General features: G+C 41.5%; 1 protein-coding gene across 1 annotated transcript in view; it reads left to right on the forward strand.

Moving 5' to 3' along the window:
• The window catches only part of PTPRO (protein tyrosine phosphatase receptor type O), a 163,769-nt gene extending 140,931 nt beyond the window's left edge, over positions 1-22,838 (forward strand). The window contains 10 exon segments of the mRNA XM_030040367.2: positions 2,286-2,321; positions 3,828-3,909; positions 4,958-5,048; positions 5,561-5,637; positions 8,023-8,157; positions 9,182-9,304; positions 10,860-11,014; positions 13,497-13,632; positions 16,939-17,059; positions 21,403-22,838. Coding sequence (XP_029896227.1) covers positions 2,286-2,321; positions 3,828-3,909; positions 4,958-5,048; positions 5,561-5,637; positions 8,023-8,157; positions 9,182-9,304; positions 10,860-11,014; positions 13,497-13,632; positions 16,939-17,043 — 940 coding nt within the window. The 3' untranslated portion in view covers positions 17,044-17,059; positions 21,403-22,838.

Consider the following 22,838-nt stretch of genomic DNA (forward strand, 5'->3'; position numbering starts at 1 on the left):
TCTGATGTAAACTCCACCAAGTGTCGGAGCTGCACAGTGATGGAGGATCAGGCTAGCAGTTTATTTTTGTGGAGGTCACACTGATCTCTCTTAACTCTCGAATGGTCAAGAAGCCCAAGGTGGCCGCTGTCAATGGCACTGCTGCAAAAAGAGTCGTCATCTTCTTTTGCCCCTTTGCCTCTTTTTGTTTAATATGCACTCATATGCATTAACTTGCCTTTCCAGAGTGTATCTTTCTTCAGAGGTTTCCTCTTCAATCAAATACCTAGTTTAGATGACCAAGTTTAAAGGACCTGAAGTTGAATGAGATGAGATTAATCCCTCTCTTTGTATTTTAATCTGTAGGGTAAATGAAAGAACAGATGAAACACCAGCTAATGTTTCAAATGTCTTTGTTTTGCACACAAGGTGGTTTAAAACATTTACGAACATACAGGAAACAATTGCAATGCTAAGAAACAAAGGCCTCTTGAGACTACCAAAGCACAAGAAATTGTTGCTGAGAAATGGATGTCAGTCATTTGTTTTATTGCCTCTTGAAGTGTTCCTTGGAGAAGCATTCTTAGAAGCATTCCCATCATAAACAGCATTTAGATATTTTTTTCTTTTTAAATGAATTCCAATGTGCCTGACATTAAAGGGTTTGCCACAGTCACAGGGGATAGAAATGTGTTGACTAATTTAGAGAAATTAATTTTAAGTTTTCGCTGGAAAAAATCTTTGAAGATGTAGAATAAATACTACTAGGCTATGTGTATAGTACACATGAATGTACAGATAATATCTGTATAGAAAACACAGTAGGCTGAAAAGGTTTATAATATTTGCAAAGTAAAGCTTTGCAAAGTAAATCTCCACATTAGTGTAAAGCTGGTATTGCTATAGCTCTTGTTAACTCTGCAGGCAATGCTCCACACCTAATTGGAAATGTACCCTGACAAGAACAAAATTACTACAGGTTGTGGCTGCTTCAAAAACTGAACAATTTGTAAAAGTTAATTTTGGAAATGAATAGGTTTTGGGTTTTTTTTATTTCACTTCTAAACTTAGCAGGGTAGAAAAATAAAAATACTCCACCTTTTAATATTTCTTTCTGTATATTTTCATTGTTTGAAAATTAAAAGTCTTTACCTTTCAATTACTGATTGAAGCTGTGACCCAAGTTATCTAGAAATCATTTTAATATCATCATGAAATTAAAAATAGCATCATTATAATGTGATGAATGAACAGATATTGTTTAATGCCCAGGAAAAAAAAAAATGACACTACTAAAATCCCTTCTGAGTAAGCAAGAATCTATTTGTGCTCTGTGGCCGGTTTAACAGAGGGCATCAGTGTTTTCAGACTTCTAGACAAATTATTCCAGGGTGCTCACTTTATGCATTTAATCTGATTGATTGCTTAATTTTTTTATGGCAACAACAAAATGAACGTACACACCCCCTCCGAAAAAACACGTGGTGGTAGTTAGTGTAATGCAGTTCTTAAGTCCATATCTTACGGGTTATACTGCTTAACACATTCTTAAGCTTGCTCACAACTGTCGCTAGTGAATTATATCACTTATAAATCATGCGAAGGCAGTGTATTACATGACTGGCATGATTATTTCTAGCTGTTAAAAGTCAATTAAAATTATCTAAGGTTTAAACTTGAGTCCCACTGAAGTCAGTAGGATATTGGCCATTGTCTTCATTGATCATCATAAGCAGGTTATGAAATGGGTGAGAAATAGTGTTCAGGCCCTTTCCTTTTTCCTTCACCCTTCCTTGAATTTGCAATCGGTGGTCTTCTCCCTTTAGCCAACAGATGCTTCTTGTTCCCGGTTGCTCTCTAGTGCTGGCATCCAGTTTCCCAGCCCGGTAGAGCCGGAGCGGAGCAGCCCCGGGGTCACGGTGGTGCCCCATCCCCTGCAGCAGCACAGCCCCCTGCCAGGCTCGGCTGGGCTCGGGCCCCGGGGACTCAGCCCCAGCCCACCTGAAGCCAGCGACGCTGTTGGGTCGGGATGTGTAGAGGACCTGTGCTTCTGTCGGGCACAGGTTTTCGCTTTCACAAGCAGGTCGTTCTCAGAGCCACAGAATGGAAAATGCTTCTCATTGGTGTCAATGGAAATTTTGCTATCAGCTTAAAAATATCCAAGATATTATCACCAATCTCATCCTGAGTATGATGGTGACCAGAAGACGTATGTTCTTAAATCAGTACTAACTTTGAATAAAGACTATACAATAGTTCAATGAATGAAAAACACTTCTTTTTTTTTTTTTTTTTTTTCCTTACAGGAGTAAAAATGGATTAAAGAAGAGAAAGCTGACCAAGTATGTAACTTCTATAATATTTAAAGAAACAAATGTATCATCTTAGACTAAACATGCATTATAGAGTACATGGTATAATGATATTGCAGTTACAGATATAGAAAACTTCTTGATAAATACATCCTGAGAGAGAGAGATCTGAAGACAGAAAACAAACAATAATTGGACAAAGGAACAGATAGGTTGTGGTAAAACAGCTCCTTACTGACAGAGAATTAGTCATCAGGGAAAAGATCAATTATCCAACTTAGTGATTCCAACAGAGCTTATCCTTAGTTAAAAATGACAAATGGTGAAAAACTGGGATGCATTTGTTTCTAGTGATATTTCCCTCTTGACGTGAGGCTCTCATTATGGTTGTTGCTAGAACATTAGATCATTAATGCTAACGGGTAAACAGGAGTAATTAAGTGGTGATAAGACAGGTTCCTTTGGGCATATTGCCTCAAAGTAAATGAAAAGATTACTGTGTACACGCTTCAGTAGCTTGTAAATTAGAGCATGATAATTAGGTGAGGGAAGCTGTTTACCTGTGTTTCGTTATTCAAAGTGTTAGCCTAATTATTTCTCCGTTATGTTCAGAGGCTGTGCCTGTACTAACAGATAGACCCTCACCTGGTGAAAAAGTGTATAGAATGATAGTTGTCACTAAATCAAGGCTAATTTATACCTGCTGAAGCTCTGCATGGTTTTGTGTGCCACTTTTTTTAGCCACCGTCTCTCTGGGAGGAGAATTTGACCTCTAATGACAGATGTGTGTAGTTCTTAAAGCCAGCAGAGAAAGCAGTCACAGCAGTGGCATCCAAAATGCTGGTTTACAGGATTTTTTTTTTTGGTGGGCCTTCTAAAAAAATCAAAACCTAAATATGAAATCCATTTTTCTCCATGAGCAAAGCTCAGATGAGTTTTAAAAGTGTCTCTGACAGATGTGAAAATATCTGAAAGCAACATTTTACGTGGCACGAGAGGCAACTTAAGTGAAGCAGCAGCTGCCCTGATGCCTGCTGGGATGGTCCTGAGAGTGGGTCTGCGGCGGGGTGCTGGATCACCGCTTGTCGCGGTGCCACCTGTGCCTTGGGGACATACCCACCTGCAAAAGCTGTGCAGGGGCCCGGGAGTTGTAGGAAGGGTGTGCAGGCCATTGCCCGCACCTCAGACCTATGTTTTCCCTTGAGTAGGACAACTCCCACCCCCCCACCCCCCCCGCTCCCCAAACCGGGGTGCTCAGTATCATCAGCAGCTGCAGCATTGAGCTCACCCCTCTCTCAGCCTCTTTTTCTGGTGCTGTTACGGTATGGTGCAGGTAATAAGCAATATGCCCACCATTTGGTGGCACTGAACCACAGGATTTTTTTTTTCTTTTTCCTCTTTATTGTTGCTTTCTAGCATTAACAGTTGCAAATACATATTCATGACTTGATAGTATTCTGGGGGAAAATAGAAATAAAATGTACTAAAAAAGGTTGGGGTTTTTTTTCTTAATTTCTGTGTGTTTTTCTTTTAAAGCCCTGTCCAGTTGGATGATTTTGATGGCTACATCAAGGATATGGCCAAAGATTCAGATTATAAATTTTCCCTGCAATTTGAGGTAAATCTGTGGGGGACTCTGTCCTCTCCTAGCTGCCATGCCTAGATCAGCTTTTTCCAGTTGTTAGGTTTGCATGATGTGTTCCTGTGCTCTGTGTTGTTTAATATGCACTGTTGCTAGGTGGGTCAGCTTCGCTTCCAGTTCTGCAGAATTTAAAAGTGGACCTTGGTGTCGTTAAAGACCGCATTTAGTAAGCTGATTTGAGTAGCTCACCACATTCGATTCAAGATAATTGTCAGACCGACACACTTCCTTTAAGTTTAGGACATGCTGGCAGCCTGAATTAAATTCAGGATTTTAACGTCTGTCTTTTATTTATTTAATGCCTTTAATTTGAGGGGAAGCATTGGAATGAGAAGGTAACATGAAAAATCTCTTTAAGAGCAAGGAGGTCTCTCTAAGACCAGTTCAGGCATGTTCTCTTAATTACCCAGAATTTAAAGTCAGTTTAGTAGTATAAAGCTAAAAAGCTGTTATCCTAGGGCTAGCTCCCAAAGATTTAAACATGGAAAGGGAGTGGGGAGGACTGGTCAGGGTGTTACCACTGTTCTGGGTGGCTGACCTGTTCCCTTCCTGCCAGTGAAAACTCCTCTGGTGCATCATAAATTAGATGTAGCTGCTGAAGGTAATGACTAAAAAGATCTTCCAAGCATTCCCCAGTATCAAGATCAAAAGCCACTTGAGGACTTGAAGAAAACCCTTTAAGTGGGGTGGATGACCACCACAGAAATAACTTATCAACCCCCTGGTTTGCCACTATTTTGGCTAATTAAGTGCGGCTAGAGAGGAGCAGTCCGCAGTCCCAGCCTTGGATGGCAGCAGCGCGTTGGCAGCATCAGCAGGAGAGAGCACATCATTGCTCTCCAGCTGCCTGGAGCCAAACTCAGAGGCATCAGATAAGGAAAGTCAGTGTAATCCTGCTGTCAGTTTACAAAGTGATTTATGGACATTTTCAGTCTGGTACCTGCCACAAGTAATCACTTCACAAAGAGTTATTTTTTGAGTGTTTGTGAGTCTGACCTTGGCGTTTTTCTTTATGTTACCCCAGGAGCTAAAACTGATTGGGCTTGACATACCCCACTTTGCTGCTGATCTTCCCATGAATCGCTGTAAAAATCGCTACACAAATATCCTGCCATGTAAGTACAATACGTACAGGGTCCTGCTAAAGTCCCTTGAGAGGGAAAGAAGAGTTTTAATAAGAGAACTGGAGAATCAGGGCAAATTTTCTGGCTGATAAAAGCCTGTTCTAAAACCTGCCCTTAGAAAGAACTGGGTGATAGATGGGTTTTGTTATCTTTGAAGAGATGTAGCTTTCTGGGGACGTTTATCAAGACAGGAGTTTGGAAGTGAGAAACACAAGGTCGTTTCTACTACTGAGTAGTGTTACTTTATTTTTCTTGTGATTTTAATGAAACCTAAGAGACCCCAAAGGGATGGCAGTTGGAGGGTGCATTTTGCAGGACAGTAATGACGGTGCATCCATGTAGTGTTTACTGAAGCAAACATTGCTCGCTGTTGGTAAATATGAGCATTTTCTATTTTTTTTAATAGATTTTTTTTTCAGTTTTTATAGGATTGATTTTAATCTTGCCTAGTTGGAGCTGAGTGCCATGTTTGAGAGACAAATTATTTTTTTTGCCTTTTACAGATGATTTTAGTCGTGTCCGGTTAGTTTCAATGAATGAAGAAGAGGGATCTGACTACATTAATGCCAACTACATTCCTGTGAGTACAGAGGCTCAGTCAGTGTAAAGCACAGTGTCCTGCACAGCAGTTAGCGCGTGTCACCTGCAAATAGCACAATAGCTCCTGGAAGCTCAGTCACATTTGCAGCATCTCCTTCGGCTTCCAATATTTTGCCTACAGGGAACTGTCGTTTCCACCAGCCTCCAAAAAAAAAAAAAAAAAAAAAACAACAACAACAAAAAAAACCCACAACCAAAACAGGCCGGGGGGGGGGAGAGTTTTGGTAAATTTTGCCACAGTGGCGCTGGGTGAGCTGTGAATGTTTGCAAAACCTAGATTGGACCGGTAGGGAAATGGGGAGGAAATGTTAAGTGATTCAGTGGCTTTTTAAGACAGCTAGGAAAATCGTAAACATGTAAATGAGAAACTTTGCTAGGTTTCTACAGCACACGGAAAAAGGATTACGCCAGACACGCCACAACTGACAAAAGGCACGCAGCCCAGATGGTGCGTGGAGGGAGCTTCTGCTTTCTGCCTGTCTCTGGTGCTCCCGGTGTGCCTCCCGCTGCCTGGCATCGAGCAGCCGTTTACCGGGGAGTAGCACCCAGGGTTTTAGGATAATGAAAGTATACACAGAGCTGTAGTCAACCCGTTTGACACTGGGGGTGGGCTAAAGCCTCGTCAGCTCTTTCCACTCTCGCCGGAGCTCGTGCGGTCAGTCGGGCTTTTTCCTGCCGCTGCCGCAAGGGTTTTCCCCTCTGTTACCCACCTTGCCGTGGCTCGGTGTGAGCTGTGCTCAAGGGAGAGCAACCACCACTGGGTCACTCTGCGTGGAGAGGAGGCAGGACGCTACCCCATCCACTTAGAAAAAGACCTTGCACTTGGGGACCACAGGCAGGTGAGCATTTCTGCACCCTTGCTGTGAACAGAAGACAGAGCTGGTCCTGGCTGTGCTGGGGAGAGCTGAGTCAGCATTATGGCAAAGGGAGGAGCCCCTGGATGAGTCAGTGACACCACTTCTTTGTCACTGTGGCATCGCCCATTCATGTACTACTGAGCAAGTTGCCTCCACCTAGTTTCTATGTGTCAGGAGCATGAACATAAACACTCAAGCTGCAAGTGCCTGAGCTCGCAGTGAATCAAGAAAGAAAATTGTTCCAGAGTTCAAAAGCATCGTTCACAAACCAGGAAACTTCTGTGACGTGGGATTGTGCATAATAGGATTTTCGGTAGCAGTCCTTGGGATTGCTCAGTTCTGCTTTTTATAGTTTACACCTCTTTAGTTCTACTTAGAGCATAATGCTGATCATAGAAACTGGGACAGTTTTAATGCCTGGCTTTTTCTGACAATTGCTTCTCCACTGAGTACCTGCCTCCAAACACAGATACTAGTGGTGATCTGTGTCTCTGTAGTAATAGATTTGACACTTAGGTCAGACATAGCCCATGCAGACAAACAAACAGCAAATTCTGTGTAGTGCAAAAACTCAGGTTGAGCTGAATTCTAGAGATGTCTGGAGGAAGGAATTTATGGAAAGTGCTCCCAAAGCACAAATATTTTTACAATCTGCATACTGTGGTGACACGGGATCATGCTGTGTGTTGGATGTATCTTTTGCTCTTATTAAGAATATCAAATAACTTTCCAAATGCCGTTTTGATGATACAGTCTCAGCAAATATGGTTATAGCAGATGCCAAAATGTCCATTCTGTGGATCTTTTGTTATAGTCTTTACAACGGTCTTTTGGTTTTGGAGAGGGGAAGGAGTCTTTCCAACTAAAAGCATGTTGATAGAGATGGGAGAAGGAATACATGGATATAAAGCATCTGAGCTTCAATAAAACAGCAATGATAATCTGTTAAGAGTGTTGACTCAGCAAGTTCTCTATTATTTTCAGCAGAATTCTAATTAATATTTTACTAATTTAAGGCCTTATGACATAAACACGTGCACATAATCCCGCTCATTACTACCTTCCATTTACATCAGCGACTGAAAATCACCGCAGGCACTGCTTAGGATGAGCAGGCTAAGCGTCTATAATTGTTTTTATGTCTGTAACTAAACAAACTCTTAGATTATGAAATCTGGAAGAAGCTGGAACTTTGATTTAGGATTCTCATTACCTGTGTTTTTTAATGTTGCCTTTCCTGTTCTCAGGGTAAAGGATTTATATAATAACATATTCATCTTCTGTCTTTCATTCTAGATTGCTTATACTTTGGGAGCATTAAAAACTGGCAGAAATTGTAATCTCAAAATAAATACAAAAAGTCATGAAGTAGTTTCTTCATATTAGAAACCACTTTAAGAAGTACAAAATGAACTTGAGCAAGCTAAAAAATACGTGTGCCAGAGGAAAACATGTGTTCTGAAGCATTAATCATGTTGGTGAACAGCACCTGTCTCTTTCTTTCTTAGGGTTATAATTCACCCCAGGAATACATTGCAACCCAAGGGCCACTGCCAGAAACTAGGAATGATTTTTGGAAGATGGTTCTCCAGCAAAAATCTCAAATTATTGTTATGCTCACTCAATGTAATGAGAAAAGAAGGGTATGTAACAAAATCTTGCACATAGTATAAAAGAAACTACTCTGAAGACATATTTATTTTCTGGTGGGTGAATTTCTTTGCATTGTTTTCTGACCATGAGGCAGCATCATAACCAGGACTGGAATGGCACTTCATTCACGTATGGCAGGCATTTCAGGATGCTTAAGGGACTGGAACATCTTTCACATGAGGAGAGGTTGAGGGAGCTGGGACTCTTCAGCCCAGAAAAGAGAAGGTTGGGGGGATCTTGTCACTGTGTATAAGTGCCTGACGGGTGGGAATGGAGACAAGGCACCCCTCATTGGTGCCCAGTGACAGGACAAGAGGCAATGGGCACAAATTAAAACACGTTAAATTCCATCTGAACATCAGGAAGCACTTTATTACTGTCAGGGTGACTGAGCACTGGCACAGGTTGCCCAGAGGTTGTGGAGTCTCCATCCTTGGAGATATTCAAAAACCGTCTATCTGGACATGGTCCTGAGCAGGCTGCTCTAGGTGGCCCTGCTTGAGCAGGGTGGTTGGACAAGATGACCTCTGCAGGTCTCTTCCAACCTCAACCATTCTGTGATTCTGTGCTTAAGTTTAAATAGTAATAAAATACAAGTGTTATGCTTTACATTTTCCTTGGCATTATAATAGAAATATTTGGAATATAATTTTATATATATATATATATATATATATATATATGTTCTTGTTCCCTATGTTTTGTTCCTTTTAGACCTATTCTATTAGGAAAAGTAACAATCTACAAAGAAAGATACTATGTATTTCTATTCTTCACTATACTAATGCTACCCTTCAGAAAACAAATGTATAGCTTACGTCCATAGTTACACAAGTAGGAACAATCAGGCCGAAAGTCACTGCAGGATATATTACCTCTTATTGCAGCATCAAGGAAATAGTGCTGTAGACATTTCTAAAACTGAGGTTCAGTATACTTTTGATTGTGCTTTTTTATAGATGCATATATTTATTTTTATAAATACAAATATGTATGTATTTATTTCCCTTTCAGGTGAAATGTGATCATTACTGGCCTTTTACAGAAGACCCTGTTGCATATGGGGACATCACGGTGGAGATGCTGTCCGAGGAGGAGCACACAGACTGGGTTTATAGGAATTTCCGAATTAGCTATGTAAGTGAAATATTTTGCATGGCCCTACTAAAAGAGTGGGAGTAATTTTGGTCCAGCCTGTTCTTTAACTTTTGTCCATTTGTGGCATTCAGTGGAAAATGGCTAAGAGAAAGATTGATAGCCTTACCCTCACTCCACACAGGCAAATGGCTAAATCACAAAACTTTCCCATAAAATTGTTGTCTCTGTGAATTTATCAGCAAAGTGCAAGGCTGAAACAAACCTCGTACTAGAGTTCTGGATGTTTTTGTGGTGACAATAATTAGTGACAACAAACGTGTAAACTTCTTTTCTTTATATCTCAGGCATATCTTCTTGCCATAAGCCATTCCAAAGTTGAAAATACCAATGTAGAAATTGAAAATATTTTTCAAAAGGGCAATTCTGCAATATTCATATATTCCTGTAAAACATTGAAACACACATGAGAACATGCGATTTCCAAATTAAAGCTGTTCAGATTTTCAGGCATTTCTTTCCAGCTTTGTTTCCTGCACCAGCTCATTGTGAGCACCAGCTTGTGAAGGAAAGGTTAGAGATATGGAGGGGATGTGAAAAAAGCTATCTGCTGGCACGTTGACATTGGCCCAGGACCTTAGTCCTGCTCAGCCATGCCTCATGCATTACAAAGTGCACGCAGGGTGCAGGCTAGGAGTGCAAATGCATAAAACACAATGTGTTGGGCTGTTGGCATCCATTGAAAATAATGACAAGACTGCAGTTTACAGTTCAGGTAAACTGTCCTTTACCAAACCCAGGGCAGTTACTTCAGGGTCTTTTGTACTGATCTCCTTTTTTAATATCCTTCGCCTAAGGATCTGCTGTTGCCTGTGACTGGAAAGGGGTTACTTAGCCTGACTCAGAATGGCAAAACTAAAAGCATTTCTTGCCATGGGTTTTGGTGATGACACCTCCCACCTCTCCCCATGTTCTGAGTTCCTTTAAGTCTCAAAGACAAAATGAATTGTGTTGAGGATCTTATTTCACCTAAAGCCACCAGAGTTTTTAGCATTGTAAACCTTTTTTATAATAATGGATATTTTTCTAAATATTTCTTTTGCCCCAGTAATGATTTTTTTCTTCCCTTTTGGTATTATTTTTTTCTTTGAAACTTGAAAAGAAAAACTCTTTAGAATCCAGTGTTGATTGTTTGCCAACAGTGTTGTTCTTTATCTGTGGCAAAGCAAGAAAAGGATAGGGAATAGAATAGAAAGAGGAAGAAAGCCTAAACCTGAAAAATCAACAATTATTGAGTTAAAAGCAAAATCAAATCAAACTACCATGAGGGGAAAAAAAGCAAAAAGCAAATCCCAAACCCAGAAACAAGAGTTCATGCCCTTTTGATAATGATGGCCTGATACCCCCTCCCCTTTTCAAGCAAATAGCCTGTAAATTCTTTGCCACTTTTTTGTCTGACTTTTTACTTTCTTTGGTTGTATTTGGGAAAAAAAAAAAAAAAACCACCACAAAACAACAAAAAACCCTCAGTCTGACTGAGCGTGACTGCACTATTAAAACTCCTGTGAACATGCTGCTGTTCTGCTTCTCTCATTAGGCTGATGAGGTGCAAGACGTGATGCATTTTAACTACACTGCCTGGCCAGATCACGGTGTCCCCACGACCAACGCTGCCGAAAGCATCCTCCAGTTTGTACAGATGGTCAGGCAGAAAACAGCAAAGAGTAAAGGCCCCATGATCATACACTGCAGGTAAACACTTCCAGGAAATGGAGAACTAAAGGATGTAACATTAAATAAGTTGGGAAACAGCTGGAAAAAAGAGATTTTGGCGTTTTGCTCATCTGTTAGCTGGAGATGGTTCTCTCTAGTGTTAAGGGTAAAGGATTAGTCCCCTGCTTTGACTACAGTGGGGCTGGGATTTCAGTCTGGAGCCGTAGACACCGAGGCATTTCTTTCTAGAGGAGAGTCATCTTTTTGGATGTTATCAACAAATGGCTTCAGGAGGTGCAGCAGGCGATCCTGATTTACACCAGCTCAGAGCCTGCCCCTGCTCTCTTATTTCCACACCTTTGTGATACGGATGGTGAGGTCCAGCCAGCAGCCTGCTGCAGCTTGCTGCTCCCCTGCAGATGTGTGTCTCTGTGCAGATCCCCCTCCTCTGGTCATTTGCCTTTCGGTACATTCAGGAGGTGATGTGAAGAGCGCTATCGTGTGCTAGCAGTAATACCAGTATCCCATGCTAACAGTTATATGTGGTTTTTTCTTTTATTTTTGGAGGAAGGTTGTTTTATATACTGTCAGATTTATCTGTTGTGCATCATCTGGCCTTTTATTAAGAAGATGCTCATTTACTTGGCCTCTCTGGGGACAGCCGCCGTGTTAGTGATGATATCATACCAGATTGGTTCCTCATGCAATTCTCCCAACTGACTTCAAACCTCTTTGTGGCTCCTCGTGCGAGAGCTACTCACAACAGATTTCTCAGAAATATGTAAATAGATGGTTTGCAATGGATGAATACATGTACATTACGGTGACATACTCCTAATGGAAGTCAAGGCTTGCTAAGATTAATCTCAGCCAACCCTACATCACCCATCCCAGAGGCAGCAGTTACAATGCTGCACAAAGTGTCAGCACCCTCCAGCGCTGTCTTTCCTGCTTCTGATGTGATGGGCAGCACTGTCTCTTGCCATCACTTTGCACACTTTTGAGAGCTACTTCCCAGAAAACAGTCTTTTATAGCAATATCATTTCTGGTTTCCAGGTATGGCACTTAATGTTCTACTGGAATGCATAACAACAACAGCAGCCCTCCCCTGTAACTTAATGGAGAAGTGCATAGGGGATATTGTTCTGTTCTGGGAGTCCTAATATCAGGAAAGGTGCTAGTAAGCCAGGGAAGAGATTTATATGTAGTGTTGTGAAATCAAACGCCTTATATACCATTTAATTGTTCTGGGAAGGAATAGAAGCAAGTATCAGAGAGCTGGGTAACAACTGTAGTATTTTCTTTTTAATTAGGATGCTTCTAGCAGCAGAGAGAAATATTTTCATATAGTATTTTTAGAGTATACTGTACATCTGTCTTAGACCACAGATTAAAAGTAGCAATGCTATGAAATTAGTGGAAGGGGGGAGAGAAAGAATGTATTGATCAGTTCCTACAGCCATTGTTCTCAAACATTAAGGAAGGCACAGAATGAATTTATCAATTAATGAATCCGTCAAATAAATAGGTCAGAAGTTCTGTTGTATGTATGTGTCTCGTTTGAGATATTGACACTTTAGTTAAACACGAGCACAACCCCTCACCCCGTTTCATTACAGTTATATTGAACTGTATTGAGATGAACTGTTAAACTTTGTTGCAAATACTTTCAAAGCTATTTTGAAAAATATGACAAGATAGCAGAAAAAACTTTTGCTGAGACACAAACTCTATTCTTAGTAGTAGGTATGGTGTTGGGATGCTCTATGAAACTCTGTAAAACCTCTAAAGCCACACTTATAATGCAATCAGACTTAAATGTTACATGTGAAATCACAATGCAAAGAATCATATGCACATAAGAATCTCTAAATCAAAACGGCATGTCTTTTTTCTAGTCACTAAGCTTCCCTTTGGGGCAGGGTGAAGATTTGTGAGCCGAGTCATTGCTGACTATTTCTGTCTCATGCTCCCAAGGCTGAAGTCCCGGAGGGTAGACTCTTCTGGGTGGTTTGTCCTTTGAGGATGAACTGCAGTAGTGCAGTGCCTTTGCAAAGCTGAGAGCTTTGCAGTGTGGAGAGCTGTGGAACTGAATTGTGCAGGTTCAACCCCAGCTCCCTCTGTGCAGCAATCACTGGCGAGCAGGTGTCTGCAATAATGGCGACAGCCCCTGTGGTTAGAGATGTCTCATGAAATCTTTGAGGGGAGCAGTGAAAGTAGGAAGAGAGACAGCTACGGGTGGATGAGGGTGTGCATGCACATTCTGCATGTGAGTACATGCAAAGGAGTATAGGAAGGTGAAATAATTGCAGAGCCATCCACTCCATACATTCTGCCTAAACAATGCATGAAGAGTTGCATGGCATTAAATCCTACAGATTAACCAGCCTGTCTGACCTCAGATTGGCTACAACTGATTATCGCAGCTGCAGGACACCTGCTTTTTCCAGTGCCACTGATTTTCCTGTGTGTTCCCATCAGAAAAGCCTGATACATGATGCATGTCTGTGTGTGTTGCAGTGCTGGAGTGGGACGAACAGGAACCTTCATAGCCCTGGATCGGCTCTTACAGCACATCCGTGATCACGAGTTCGTAGATATATTGGGCCTGGTGTCTGACATGCGGTCCTACAGAATGTCCATGGTGCAGACAGAGGTAGGATTTGTTCGCTTCATCATTGTGAATGTATCATCATTGCATGTACATGTATGTGTATTTCATATGTCTCTGTAGTGTGTTCATATCCAACGACTGTTGTTCCCCCTGAACACTTGACAAAATAGCTCTGAATAGATACAATTAGGTTTTCATCTTCATTGTAATATTGTCACGTTATTAATCTGCTGCATAGGTGGGTCTGATTGATAATATATCTACAAGCTCACTGATATCTTCCAGAGGTGATGAGTTATTCTCACCTTCTGTAAAATTAATATGCAAAAACTGCATTAGAAGAGATTAACATATGAAATTTTCAAACCATTTTGAAAAGAATTGGGCTTGCTGAGGGGATTAATGGCTCATGAAATGATATCAGTATCGGACAGCCAGTCACGCTTGTTTGAGAGGGTATCATCTGGCCAAGCATAGGAAGTCAGTTATGCAATGGTAATACAAATAACAAGCAAAACAGACAAAAGGATTGCGAGTCTGCCAGACTTGCCCCTCTCCCTGCCCAAATATCTACTTTTCTTTTTCTGTTTTTAAGGCAAATGTCAGGAGAACGCTCCTATTGTCAGAATATATAATGGAAAAAAAAAAATAATCATCACAAACTCCAAAGCAGAAGCTTCCATGCATCTGAAACCTTCCAAGGTCCTCTACTAGTGATGGAAAGATTTCATGCCTGTTGTACTCTTCACTGGTTAGACACAGTATAAACTGACAACCTCCATACAGTTGGAAGTGCCACCATCCCCGTTTGCAGGCTAGGTCTGGCAGATAATTTGTTGCCAAGGATTGTTGAACCCAGAGCAAAGCAAAGAACACTTAGCAGGGAGAGCAGAGGAGAAGGAAAACCTGCAGTGTTGACAACTAGCATCTAGAAATGAAAAAAGCTCATTATTCTCAGACCATTCTGGATCAATCCTATCAAACTGCCACTTTTCATTACAATTCACTATATTAATCCAAAGGCAGATCTTTATGTAAACACCAGAGAAACAAATCCTGGTGGTTGATTTCAGCTGCAACTATGTTACCCCTCAGAGGTGATGATATGGTTTTTATTTATTTATTTTAATGTACAAAATCATTGCCTGGCAGGGCTGATGTCAAGGGCTGGGCTTTGGCTGTCACTGAGCTCCTGCTGCTCCAGGCAGTGGCCAAGCCTGGCCACAGAGGTCACTAGGTGGCAACAGCACTCGGGCACAGAAGAGGCTTTCCTTACAAAACCTGAAACCACACACAGCTCACCTGGGTTCACGTTGCCTTGAACACTGGAAACTTGGCAGTGTCTCACTAAGCAGCTTAAAAAAACAAATGGCACAGGCCCAAAAAGGGGGTTAGGCTGGAGAGTATCCTGAACTGAAACCAGTTGCTCCAAATTAGTGGGTGTGACGAAATCTAGACATTTCTGTGGTCTGAACCATGCTTCAGAGTCATATTGATCTCTGCCAGCATCAGCAGACCACTGGGGACTGGGGCTGAAAGCCAGACTTGGGTTTTGGGCCAGTTGTTTTTGCTTGAGATCCACTTGCTCCCTGGGCCTAGTGCACATAAAGCTTAGTGTAAGGAGTCATCAGGGTTTGCCTTCTCTCTCTTTGACATCTAGAAGTCAGTCAGTCATCAGTTAAGGTTATTCCAAATCGAATTACAGTGTTTAATCTGTATGATAATAATGCTTGGAAAATCCAGTCCATAACCAAAACCAAAGAAGATAACCACAGCTTGTTGCAGAAAAACCTGTCCACAAATATAATAGTGTATGTATGTGATTGACATGACTGACTTACTTACAGTGTCATTTGCACAGAGGTTGATAAATTCCCAAACGATTAACAACTGCTCTGCGAACAAAATCAGGTTTCAGCTTTCTATTGGTAAAGTCAAGCATGAAGGAACAGGATGGTCATTAAAAGATTTCAGGTGCATATGGGGCATGGATGCAATTTGTTGCACATAAAGCAATCGGGTACCTTTCTGAGAATTAGTTAATTTTCAGGCAATATAAAGTAGACCCACTTAGGCTCAGATCCAACTGAACTATTCCATTCTGTTGTATTGTTGTATTGTATTCTATTCCATTCTTCTCTCTTCCCTTTTCTTTTCCCTTCTTTTCCATTCCATTGTATTCTGTTGTATTCTGTTCCATTCCATTCTGTTATATGCTATGCTATTCTATTCTATTCCATTCCATAGTATTCTGTTCTGTTCTATTCCATTGTATTCTATTCAATTCTATTTTATTCCATTCTGTTGTATTCTATTCTGTTCCATTTCATTGTATTTTGTTGTATTCCAATCTATTCTATTCTGTTCTATTCCAATCTATTTTATTCTGTTCCGCTGTGTTGTATTCTGTTCCATTCTGTTGGATTCTGTTGTGTGGTATTCTATTCTATTCCATTGTATTCAATTCTATTTTATTCCATTCTGTTGTATTCTATTCCATTCCATTGTATTCTATTCTATTCCATTCTGTTCCATTTCATTGTATTTTGTTGTATTCCAATCTATTCTATTCTGTTCTGTTGTATTCTATTCCATTCTGTTGGATTCTGTTGGGTGGTATTCTATTCTATTCCATTGTATTCTATTCTGTTGCGTTGTATTCAATTCTTTTTTATTCCATTCTTTTGTATTCTATTCCATTCTGCTCCATTCCATTCTATTCTGTTCCATTCTGTTGTATGCTATGCTATTCTATTGTCTTCTGTTCTGTGGTATTCTATTCTATTCCATTCCGTAGTATTCTGTTCTATTCTGTTCCTTTCCATTCTGTTGTATTCTATTCCATTCTGTTCCATTTCATTGTATTTTGTTGTATTCCATTCTATTCTATTCCGTTGTGTTGTATTCTATTCCATTCTGTTGGATTCTGTTGGGTGGTATTGTATTCTATTCTATTCTATTCCATTGTATTCTGTTGTATTCTATTCTATTCTATTCCGTTCTTTTCTATTCTGTTGTATTGTCGTATTCTTGTATTCTACTCCATTCCATTCTGTTGTATTCTGTGGTATTCTATTCTATTCTCAGCATTCAGGTTACTAATAAGTGATTGTGATGCCGGGGCAGCTCAGGTGGATTTCATGCCTTCCCAGCTGCTATTTATCTATAACAATTGTGGGCTATTATTTCGGCAGCTGACAACTCACTGTACATTGTGAGGGTCTGAGGAGGGAGAGACAGAGAAGCTGTGCAGGCTGTTAATATGAACTATCAAACTGTTTCACTATTTGGATTTTTGTCATGCTTTCTGAGGTGCAAAAATGCCCACTCATTTGGTCTTTCTTCCAGGAACAATACATTTTTATTCACCAGTGTGTGCAACTGATGTGGCAAAAGAAGAAGCAGCAGTTCTGCATCAGTGATGTCATATATGAGAACGTCAGCAAGTCCTAGTTCAGAGTCACAGGTGGTAAGTCAGGCAAGCCCAGCCCTGCACCATGCCCACAGCCTTGCGTCCCAGCAGCTGTGCAGCAGCAACCAGCATCACAGGTGTTTGCTCCAGGAGCTTTGCTGGCAGTTTGGAGCTTTCCAGGCCTCATCCCCAGCTGAGCTGATGTTCACGTGAAAAGCGCGAGGAAAATCCCTCTAACCTCTTGCAGTAAATAATCCGCTATACTTTCCACAGCATTGTAAGAGTATATTGGCTCACTCATTGTTCCAAGAAAAAGAGAATTGGGAACTCTTGAGTGAGCCATCTAACTATTCCCTGCCACTTGTCCTAACACTCCTTACGAAGCTTAAAGGATGGGAGGACATTAATATTTTCAAGTCATTCTCAAGTCACTTACCAACTCCCAGGTCACCAAGGCCAGCAGAGGTTTGGGGATGCTCTGCCAACACTGTTGTTGTGGCAACAGATCCTGCTGGAGGGCAAGATGGAAACCAGAAAGATCTGATGTGAAACACTGGAGAATTTTTTTCATAAATCTAGAGCCAGGGAACAAGGAGGGTGTCTCAAACTGGTATTACCATTAGCATAACCAAAGCAACCATCTTGCATTTCCCCTAAGCCCCAGTGCCTGAATTGTTGCATGCAACCAGCCCAGCCCTGTCCCCAGCTACAGAGTAAAACACATGGCTCTGCCCTACTGTCGTGATTTAATCCCAGCCAGCAGCTCAGCACCACACAGCCACTCACTCACTTCCCACCACCCAGGGGGATGGGGGAGAGAATCGGAAAAAAGTAAAACTCATGGATTGAGATAAAGACAGTTTAACAGAACAGAAAGGAAGAAACTAATAATAATAACACTAATAAAATGACAATAATAATAAAAAGATTGGAATATACAAAACAAGTGATGCACAATGCAATTGCTCACCACTCGCCAACTGATGCCCAGTTAGTTCCTGAGCAGCAATCCCCCCACGCCAACTCCCTGCAGTTTATATACTAGACATGACATCACATGGTATGGAATACCCTGTTGGCCAGTTTGGGTCAGCTGTCCTGGCTGTGTCCCCTCCCAACTTCTTGTGCCCCTCCAGCCTTCTTGCTGGCTGGGCATCAGAAGCTGAAAAATACTTGACTTAGTCTAAACACTACTTAGCAACAAGTAAAAACATCAGAGACTTATCAACATTCTTCTCATACTGAACCCAAAGCATAGCACTATATCAGCTTCTAGAAAGAAAATTAACTCCATCCCAGCTGAAACCAGGACAGTATCCTACCCTTATTCTATACCATTTATGTCACACTCAGGTCCCATACTTTTCAATACATCCTAATCAATCACCATCACCTTTTCCATCCTTTGAGAGATACATATATGTATACACACACAGAGATATCATTCCCTTAGTCTACAGGCTGTAAAATGTTTGTTGAATTCATTTAGTCCCTGACTTTGGGCTCCATCTATCATACCAGTCTTTCTGGGCAGGAGGGATGGTGCGAAGTCCACTCAGTCAGCAGAGCAGGCTCGGGCTTCAGTGCGGTGTGGCGAGTGGGTGACAGTGGGCGCAGCAGGAGGATGGTGTGCAGTGTTGGATTGTTGCATGCTGGAGTCAGGTCTGGTTCCATCACTACTGCGCTTCACTCAGTTTTATCAAAGTTTGTTCTTGCTTGATCTAACTGATTCGTACTCTAATACCATTGATATGACATATAACAATTATAGTAATGATAATGTACAGTGGCAGGATTATATAGCAACTAACATTACACAATTTAATTAATTGGCTATTCTCACCTAAAATCAAATCCCCTTGAGGCACACATCGGATTTCCCCATCCTTCCAGATCACTTACCAAGCGCACTGAGGTCCTTGAGCAAAAGCAATCCCCTGAATGGGTTTGCCTTTTCTTGAGGCAGGAGTAACCCAGACTGTCTTCCCTAACATAATTTTTATGTGCACTACAGAGACTTTATCCCCTTCTACAGTACGTAAAAGTTCTGATCGGGCAGGGCCTCCCTGATTGGCAGATCCTCTGCTGTTGACTAACCAGGTGGCTTTTGCTAAATGTGTATCCCAATGTTTGAAGATTCCACCCCACATTGCTCTCAGTGTAGTCTTTAACAGTCCATTGTAACATTCTATTTTCCCGGAGGCCGGTGCGTGACGGGGGATGTGATACACCCACTCAATGCCATGCTCTTTGGCCCAAGTGTCTATGAGGTTGTTTCGGAATTGAGTCCCGTTGTCTGACTTGATTCTTTCTGGGGTGCTGTGTCACCACAAAACTTGCTCTTCGAGGCCCAGGATAGCGTTCCGGGCAGTGGCATGGGACACAGGATATGTTTCCAGCCATCCAGTGGTTGTTTCCACCATTGTAAGCACATGGCACTTGCCTTCGCGGGTTTGTGGGAGTGTGATATAGTCAACCTGCCAGGCCTCCCTATATTTATATTTCATCCGTCACCCTCCATACCACAGGGGTTTTAGCCGCTTGGCTTGCTTAATTGCAGCACAGGTTTCAGATTCATGGATAACCTGCGTGACAATGTCCATGGTCAAGTCCACCCCTCAATCATGAGCCCATCTGTATGTTGCATCTCTTCCCTGATGGCCTGAGGTGTCATAGGCACACCGAGCCATAAATAATTCACCCTTATATTGCCAGTCGGGATCCACCTGCTGGTTGCATTGGTGTTCTTCAATGGCCCAACTCTTGGCTAGGCGAGCATCTACATGACGTACTTTTACAACCAGATTCTCTAGCTGGGACACAGTATCTTGCCACAGTGCGGTAGCCCCAATGGGTTTTCCTCTTCAAATTTTTCAAAATTCTCAAACACTACTGTAATTAGACTGGAGGAGAAGGGAAAGGGGAAGAAAGGTGTCTTGCCCATAGACTGGGTCTCCAAGAAGGAAAGGTAAAGGATGTAATTATTAATAATTTCCCACAGATGGCTCCCAAAGTATAGAGGTGACAACAATGCTGAGTGCAAATACCGGATTAGTCCCACAACCCATAATTTTATCGTACCATAAGCCAATATTACACAATACAGCAAAGCAAAAACCTTAATCCACTTCCCACAGATGATAAATAGCAGCACAGGGACTATATACAGCAAGCAAAGTGATACGTAACAGAACTCTAACAACAAGTGCTACAACTCTAAAAGCCAATAAATCAATACTGTGACCAGCGACTATTAAACTAATACAATGAATGCTTGTAACAAATTTAACATGCTCTGGTCAGATCTATTATCTCAACCCTTTGTGCCCCACGTTGAGCACCAAAATGGACTGTCATGGTTTAATCCCAGCTGGCAACTCAGCACCACGCAGCCGCTCACTCACTTCCTACCACCCAGTGGGATGGGGGAGAGAATCGGAAAAAAGTAAAACTCATGGATTGAGATAAAGACAGTTTAACAGAACAGAAAGGAAGAAACTAATAATGATAATAATAACACTAATAAAATAATAATAAAAGGATTAGAATATACAAAACAAGTGATGCACAGTGCAATTGCTCACCACCCGCTGACCGGTGCCCAGTTAGTTCCCGAGCAGCGATCCCCCCAGGCCAACTCCCTGCAGTTTATATACTGGGCATGACGTCACATCATATGGAATACCCCGTTGGCCAGTTTAGGTCAGCTGCCCTGGCTGCATCCCCTCCGAGTTTCTTGTGCCCCTCCAGCCTTCTTGCTGGCTGGGCATGAGAAACTGAAACATCCTTGACTTCATACAAACACTACTTAGCAACAACTGAAAACATCAGAGTGTTATCAACATTCTTCTCATACCAAAACCAGAAAATCACACTATACCAGCTTCTAGAAAGAAAATTAACTCTATCCCAGACAAAACCAGGACACCTACCAAGAGATTTGCTGATGGGGACAAGCTGTGAGGATGTACATCAATGCTGTTTAAGCTAATGAGCTTTAATTCATTAGGTGGCAGTAATAACCCAGCCATAACCTTAATATTTGCTTTTGGGTGAAGCAGGAAGCTACAGCTTTTCAACACAAACTGGCTTCTCAAATAACTGCTGTAGAGCTGGGCTGTGGGCACCAACACCAGCCATCTCTGCTGAGTGTCTGTGGTGTTGCACATGCGCCTTTATTAGCCTCTGTGTACGTCATTCCTCCGCCTGTAAAATGAACTCCAATTTGCCTCACTTTTCCTAATGTTTGAGTAGTTTACTGTCTAATCTGAGTCCCAGAGCCCAGCTACTTGTACTGGTGGGCTGCAGTCCCAGCCTGTATCCATGGCTGGCAAAAATAAATGCCAAGAACTGTATTTATTTCCTTTTTTATTTCTAAATCATTCTGTGTTTGGTTTCAGGTGAGACCATGAAGCACACCCATCTTCCCTTGCTTCTGATTTTTTTTCTTTTGATGGTTTGAATGGCCAGTTGTTCTGCCACGAGAGACCGCTGCTTTGCAGTACACGGACAATGAAAGAAAGAAACTTTTAACTTTCTGAAGCACTGGGGAGACAAAGCCTTAACAAGCCTGCGGTGTCTTTTGAACTGTTTAATTTCTGGACATTTTTTTAGAATACTGGACCAAATTCAACTAAACAACATGAAGGAAAAGACACTATACGTGCATAAAATAGATTGCTCCAGAGTGATGAGTTTTTGTTCGGTACTTTTGGTTAATTTTTTTTAATTATTTTTTGTTTTCTGTGCAGGTTGGGCTTAAGGTTAAAGTAAGTGCAATATTTTTTTAGTGGTTGACTGAAGAGCTTTCTTCATGTGTCACTGGTCTGTGCTAATGTCTATAGGAGAGCAGGCATTGTTAGTATCTAATAATACCTCATTAGTAAATAGCGAGGCATGAACATACATGAAGAAATCTGGAGATTGTGAAGAGAAAAGGGGGTGGGAGGGTGGAGGGGTTTGCTGGGTACATGGATTTGACTGTTTCCTACAGCACTGATGTACATGGGGTCTGGGGGGAGCACAAGACCCGAGGAACGGACTGACAAGCAGAAATCCAAACCATGAAGCCTGAAGCTGAAGCAGGCAGCCAACACTAAGAGACAGGGTGGTTTCAGTTCTTGACTGTGCTACTACTAATTAAGTAGAGGGTTATTGCTCTTTTTGCCAACCTTTTCAGTAAAGCCACTGATCAGGCTCCTGTTTTAGATTAATCTAATCAAAGGGCAGCTGAATTTCAAGCTGGGATATCTTAGACTCCATTACTATAGCATTTAACTGTCCAAGCAGTCTATGGTGCCTATACCCCTCATTTGTTTATTATTTTTAATAAGTATTAACCCCATGTAAAAACATGAAGCTGATTCAGGTTGGGGGGGGGTGGGGCACAGGGTGGAAGGATAAAAAAAAAAACAAAAAAACAAAAAAAAAAGTGCTTTAACAGATGTAACTATTTCTCCAAGCCAGGAATTCACAATGTTACAAACCCAAGGTTTTGGCATGTGAAGGGCTGGTTATTGCTTTATTGCTACGAGGCTGCCAAAGCGTTGGTATGGATTCCTGCAGGGGCTTCGGGGTCAGGGCTGGGGGGGTCTTTTCTTTTTTGCTGTCAGTTTCAGTTCTAGTCAGAGTAATTAGCTATATATATATATTATTTTTTTGTCTTTGTATAATTCTGGTACATCATTGTGTATTGTGACATGGATGCTATCAGAATGGATGTTGACGGCATTTTTGTAACCTGTTGCTTTGTGTCACCTCATTGGAAGTTAGCAGCAATGGTACTCAATGTAAACAAAACAAACTTGAACTGAAAGTAAACACACTGGATTGCTTA

This window comes from Aquila chrysaetos, chromosome 17 (assembly GCF_900496995.4).
Source record: "Aquila chrysaetos chrysaetos chromosome 17, bAquChr1.4, whole genome shotgun sequence".
NCBI lineage: Eukaryota > Metazoa > Chordata > Aves > Accipitriformes > Accipitridae > Aquila > Aquila chrysaetos.